Below are 6,488 nucleotides of genomic sequence, written 5' to 3' on the forward strand. Positions count from 1 at the left end.
CGTGGGTTTCCTCTGGGTGCTCCGGTTTCCTCCCACAGTCCAAAGAAATGCAGGTTAGTTGGATTGGCCATGATAAATTGCCCACATTGACCAAAAAAGTTAGGAGGGGTTATTGGGTTACGGGGATAGGGTGGAAGTGAAGGCTTAAATGGGTCGGTGCTGATTCGATGGGCCAAATGGTCTCCTTCTGCACTGTATGTTCTATGTTCTATAAGTGCAGAAACCATCATGTTTGACAGGGCACTGAGTGTGTCACAAGTGTGTTCTTGCTATAACTGCACTGTTTTTCTTTAAAAGAACCATTTAAATATTGACACATGAGCCTCAGTGAGGGCATCCATGTGTTTTGATAAGGTGGCACTGAGTGATGAGCATGTGCATCCTTTTATTTAGAGTGAAAAAAGGTATGAAATAATGAAGACAACCAAGGTTCTGTCTATGTCTGGACAGATGTATGTCCTTCATTAACAATGAGAGATGTGCTGACTCAGGCTACATCTTTTTTAAAAAAATTAAGATCCCCAATTCTTTTTCTTTCCAATTAAGAGCCAATTTAGCATGGCCTTCCACCTACCCTGCACATCTTTGGGTTGTGGAGGTGATACCCATGCAGACACGGGGAGAATGTGCAAACTCCACATGGACAGTGACCTAGGGCCAGGGTGGAATCAGGGTCCTGAGGCAGAAGTGCTAACCACTGCACCACCGTGCCGCCCCTCAGGCAGGCTACATCTTCAATGGAGGTATTGCCACAGGTAGCTCAGAGTAAGTTCCATGAGAGAGAATCGGTGGAAACAAACGTCAATCATATAATAACAAAAATGGAACATGTTGAAAATTTTCATCAAGTCGGGTAGCATCTAAAGAGAGAAACAAGAGTTAATGTTTCAGGTTGATGATGACACAAGGATATTGAGTATTTCCAGCATTTTCTATTTTTCTTTCAGATTTCCAGCATCTGCAGTATTTTTATCTTGACTGAATCAGATGCTCCTGCACTTTAATAGCATGCTGATCAGATCCTCAAGCTCTGTGCTAGATCTGACCACCTCCCTGTGCAGTAAGAGCAACTCTGTGTTCTGCATCTTCCTCCCTTCTTCTCTCCTCTATTTGCTGCTTCCCTTCTATGACCTGTTCCAGCTCTTCTTCCTCCTATGAGTTGTCATTTTGCAGGCCCCATTCTCCCAAGATTCACTCCCCTCTGCCGGGCCATGTTGTGGAGAGTGCAGTAAACTGCAACAATGAATATGACCCTTTCAGGAGTGTATTGCAGGGGACAGACTGACCGTCTCACATTTTCAGAAACATGATGGCCTGCTCAATGGTTGTCCAAGTGATGCCTTTGGTTATATCAGCTCTGTCGCCAGCTCTTGCAGAGTGATGCTTGCTCATATTTTCTAGGATTATCTATTATCTCCTAGAATATATGCAGAGTGAAGAGCTGCAGCAGCCTGGACTGCTGGAGGGTGAAAGAGTCATTGCAGCTGTCTGGGAAATTAGTGCACACATGAAGGACGTTCTTGTAATTGCAGACCAAACTGAATGTTGAGAGAGTGGAAACTCTTCCCGTTGAAGAATCTAACAGGTTGGTCACTGGGGGCCTTAATGGCCACATCAATGCAAGCAATGATGCCCTGTACCCGGTGAAATTGTGAAACCCACTGTTGTGTTTGCCTGCGAAGATATCACTGTCTGGAATTTAATTTACTGTCCAAACTCGCGCAAAAAGGGCATCAAATGGGGGAGATGGTGGTTGTGGTAATGTCTCTGGACTTATCCTGAGGCCCATGTCTGGGGACATGGGTTCAAACCCCACCGTGGCAGTTGATGGAATTTAAAATTCAATTAATACATCTGGAATATAAAGCTCATCTAAGTAATAATGATCATGAAACTATCATCAAATGTCGTAAAAACCTATCTGATTCACTGATGTCTTTCAGGGAAGAGAATTTTGCGATCCTACACTGAGGCCTCCGTGTTCTTCCTACTCCTTATCTTGCACTAACCAATGGCAACTGCTTGCCATTGGCTGGGTTTCCTCTTCACATCCCTTTTTCATGGGAACCATCTTGATCCCTTGGATGGGTAGACTGTGTGTCCACCTCCATTCACCTGGTCTGCTCGAGACAATGCGTGCAGTCTGTCTGCCCCCGTCAAAATCAGAACATGCCCCTTAATGAATTCTCAATGAGCCCTATGACAATCGTAATTGGTATTGTTAGTGGATCAGGTAGAATCTTGTGCCTGCTCTCCACCAGCCTTAGTAAAACTCCAGTGGTGGAAAAGACATCAAGAAACCAGCAAGATAGTTTTTTCATCCCGCCCCTGCCTGCTTCTGTTCTTGCCCACAGCAGGACATGAAAATCCAGCCCGAGGGCTTGAAATTCCTTCTCATATTGTTCACAAGGGTCCACACCTCTGAGAAATCATAATGGAATTGATATGACCTCGAGAATGTACAATTGTAGCAGATGAATGTATAATTGAAATAGACAGAGAAGCTGTGACTTTATTGATTTGTTTCCTATAATTTTATTCTTGGGTGGAAGTACATTACATCAGTGGAAGACATTAAAACACAAAAAAATGTTAAACCAGAGTGGTGGATTTCTAAAGAAGATAAAACTCTTTTGTATTTCATTTATTGAGTAAGTAAAACTAATTTTAGAGTTTAAAATAAAGCTGAAAATTTTGAAAAGCCAGAACGCTTTTAGCTGTTCAAAGTGTATAATACATTATCTACATTTATTTTCTGATCTCCGACTGCAAAACATGAAAATATTTTTAGATGCATGATTAAAAACTATAAAAACCTAAGCTGAATAACTCTCTAGTGCCAAAGGTAACTGCTTATTAAATACCTACATTGAAAAAATAAATACATAACAAATGCTCTTTTAACTGCTGAAATATATGTCTTCTCATCAGATTTAATAAGAGATTTGGCTAATATAGGTCTCATCCATGAAATAAACATTTGGGTTTTGTTGCCTTAAAAGTTGAGGGCATAATAGTTTTGGTATTAATGAACCTTATTTCCATGTGGAGAACAGAAATGGATACAACTTTCTACTGGGAGAGTGTAGGTTGAATAAGTTGAACTATCGACATTGACCAGATGTATTTACTTCAAACCCTTGCACAACCTTTTGTTCTGCATTAAAGATGAATCCAGTAATGTACACTTATAAATGCACAACAAATTTGAGAATAATATATTCACGGTAATATCACACATGGGGTCCGAGGCAGATGAGAATTTTGCCCAAATATATCTATACACATAAACTGTTACCAATTAATTTGATGAACCTGAATAATTGGAACAAAATGATTCCAAGCATGACTTATCCAATCAGTGGGAACTGTAATCTGAATTATTTTAATAATTGTTGAATAACTTAATTATTCTCCATCCATTTAATAAATGTTTGTTCTATTAATCATCCAAAAGTGGTGCCACTGTCTTTTTCGAAGCCTTTTCTAAGTGAAGGAATGCTATTGAAAACATCAATATATCCAGGGTCCTGAGCATACATATTTTCATATAGCAGTCCTGATGGATAATACTTATCTGCTGGACCATAGCACTAATCCTTCTTTAATTAATCATACTGAACTCATGTGGAATAAGCTTGTTTTAATAAATGCAGAACACCAACAAAGGGAGTCCACTTTTGCACAGTACAGTTCATATGGTAACAAAGAAAATCACTGTTTATCTTCCGATTCATGCCAATTAACTTTATGCTTGGTCTGCTCTCGATGCATCTTACGAGATCTTTTTTTGCCTCTGGATCTTCTCTTGTTTGCTGGCAATGCCTCTTCAACATTGGTTTTGCTCGATTCATTATGCTGTCGTGTGTATCTCTTGCACTTGCATGAAGTAACTACGGTGATTTTGTAGGTTCGTGTCCCACCGTTTTGGCATTGCAGCTGAATCCTCTCAGTGCGTGTCTTGTCAGTCACACAGCGCCACTCCGGTGTGTTCCTCCTGCTCCAATATTTCCTGCCATAACCTCCAATCCAGTTGGGAAGTACTGGCACAGGTAAGCACTCCCCAGCGCACACCAGTTCCTTCACTGGATTGATACTTGTACACAGACCATCAGAAATATATTTGGTTGATCTCAGCTCACGACAGCCAACTTGAGATTGATCTAAATTTCAAAGAAAACAGATTCAATTTTACATATAATTCACTTACAAGTTAAACCTTAAAACAAAATTCAATTGTAAGAGCCACTATAAATCTTAAGCATAAAGTTCTCGATTGTTGAAGTTTCATCATGTTTCCTGAATGGTAAATCTTTCAGGGAATGGTGCTGCTTTCATGATCAAATCTAGAGCAAACATTTAATTTTTGTGCATCTATGAATCGGGAAATGCTTTAAAAATCTGTTCTGCTATATATCTGAGTCCTTTTAGAAGTACAAAGACATATTTTTCATATATCGTTTCTAAAACCCAAGACTGGCTTGTAACCAAATAGCCGTGAAGCTTTTAACTGATTTTTGGAATGCGGGGTGAATGTCAAGCATTGGTTTGACTTGCTATTTATTTTGCTTGTTATTTTCCAAGCTCTTTGCACTTTGAATGTCTTTAAAGGCACAAAAGAAAATACTTTAACAACAAGTACATTCATTCATATTCTTGATTCTGCTTTTCTATTATTCAGTGTGTTTTGCATGGGCTTAGCAAATTGTCTTTAAGTAATGATTTAGTTTGAACGTGGCCTGCCCTAATAATACACTTCAGTGAAAAATTAATCAAATTTAGAAAGCTATGATAAATCACAACAATTGCTCCTTTTGAATTGGCTTATACTGACTGACACATTAATCTGAACTTGAATGCCACATTCTATTTGGAATAAATTCACTGAAATTCTGCCGACATCTGTGGCAGAAGCAGTCCCATATATATGCTGTCGGTTCCTTTGAAGGCAATGCGAAGATAGGTTTATTTCAAGTTTAGCAGACATGATAGCACATGTAATCCTAGTAACTGTAACTAAAAACTAGCTGAACGTTGAAATGCTTCTTGAAATCTTAGTACATTGATCGGAATGTACGTTTGCTTCTTAGAACCCTACCCAAAAGGTGGTTTATGTTTGGAAAAACCTCAAGAAACATAGCTATAACAAGTATGTATTTTAGAGTTTTAGAAAGATTTGAACATTGTTATCTCAGTTAAATTTCCTGGAAACTGTACTTTGTACAAACTGTGATTACATTTTCATACATAACATTGGTGCCTCTATTCTTAGTTCTAATTCAAATTTTTTTTAAGCTCTTCCTTTTTACATGCATAATTAAATAAATCATAAATATTTGCTTTATTAAATGAGTTTCAATGTATGAATATGTTTATTCATACTATATGTTTATATCAATAAACTACATGATACAAGCATGCAACGTTGTACTTTTGAGTGTCAAGATAAACTCCCAATTTATGGAAAAATAAAGTCTGTAACTTAATGAGTCTAACAATATCATTCCATTAGTTTGACATGGCTACAACCGAAAAATAACTTTGAAAGCGAAGAGAATATTCTTTAAAGCATATAAAACATACCATTAAGATTCAAATCTGAAGGGTTAGGTTGCCGTCCTCCGTTCCTTGCCTGATTTAATGTTAAATTACTTGGATTATCGTGTTGTAGTACCTTGTGATTGTAGAATATTTCTGTAGCATCATTTTTAGTTTGTTCAGCACCCTTGGCAAAAGCAAAGCAGCATTCGAAAAAGATGCATGCTATCACAAAGAAAGTGCAATCAAACAACTGTGAGATCATGGCTCCAGAACTCTCAGAATGAAGACCAGGTTGTAACACTGCAGACTTTAGCAAGGATTTTCTGTGCTTCCCTTTTTATAAAGCTCCTTGGCATTCATTCAACTGGAAACAGTGGAGCTTGAGAATGGAAACATACACACATATTCTAGTAACCAATAGCAGGCCAGATCACACACGTAGAAGTGTGGTATATGCAAATTATGTCAGTTTCAAATTTCACACTTCTCGTGTTTCACATGGTGAAATATTTCCTTTGTAACGCCCCTTAAAGAGACAGAACCCTTCAGTCGTATATGACACTTGGTGAATTTCCAAAGTTATACATTAGCTGTACGACTTATTTTATAAATCCTTCTACATAATGCATTACTATTAATTTTAACAAGCAATTATGCTTTTGATTATAACCCATTTCTCTTTATTTACATCTGTGGTATTGGCTCTAATATCAATCCAATATAAATTAGAAATTGTACCACATAGTTAAAACAGTTTCATAATACTCCCATGAGAATCTTACCTCAATCCAATAAAAGCAGTTTAGAACAGTTCTAAAATTACAACAAAGATCTATTGAAATTTGTTTTATTTCACTGTTTCATGTCTTGCATATTTTTCACATATATGCGGATAACATCCAGCTCCGCCACCTCTCTTGACACTTCCATTCTCGCTAAATTATCAG

At 37.9% G+C, this 6,488-nt stretch overlaps 1 protein-coding gene across 1 annotated transcript; it reads right to left on the bottom strand.

Moving 5' to 3' along the window:
* Nucleotides 1-2,511: 2,511 nt before the first annotated feature.
* On the bottom strand, nt 2,512-5,866 carry sostdc1a (sclerostin domain containing 1a). The gene is made up of 2 exons (XM_072509163.1): nt 5,584-5,866; nt 2,512-4,163 (listed from the first exon to the last, which is right to left on the bottom strand). The coding sequence occupies exons 1-2, from the start codon at nt 5,801-5,803 to the stop codon at nt 3,715-3,717; spliced, it is 669 nt and encodes a 222-aa protein (XP_072365264.1). The 5' UTR covers nt 5,804-5,866; the 3' UTR covers nt 2,512-3,714.
* Between the last annotated feature and the right edge of the window lie 622 nt (nt 5,867-6,488).

This window comes from Scyliorhinus torazame, chromosome 6 (genome assembly GCF_047496885.1).
Source record: "Scyliorhinus torazame isolate Kashiwa2021f chromosome 6, sScyTor2.1, whole genome shotgun sequence".
NCBI classification, from domain to species: domain Eukaryota; kingdom Metazoa; phylum Chordata; class Chondrichthyes; order Carcharhiniformes; family Scyliorhinidae; genus Scyliorhinus; species Scyliorhinus torazame.

Excerpts from the sequence above, each read along its gene's own strand:
- sostdc1a (XM_072509163.1), bottom strand. The coding sequence starts at position 5,803 with ATGATCTCACAGTTGTTTGATTGCACTTTCTTTGTGATAGCATGCATC. Across the intron at positions 4,164-5,583 it reads TTCAGATTTGAATCTTAATG|ATCAATCTCAAGTTGGCTGT; the intron begins GTATGTTTTATA and ends TTTGAAATTTAG.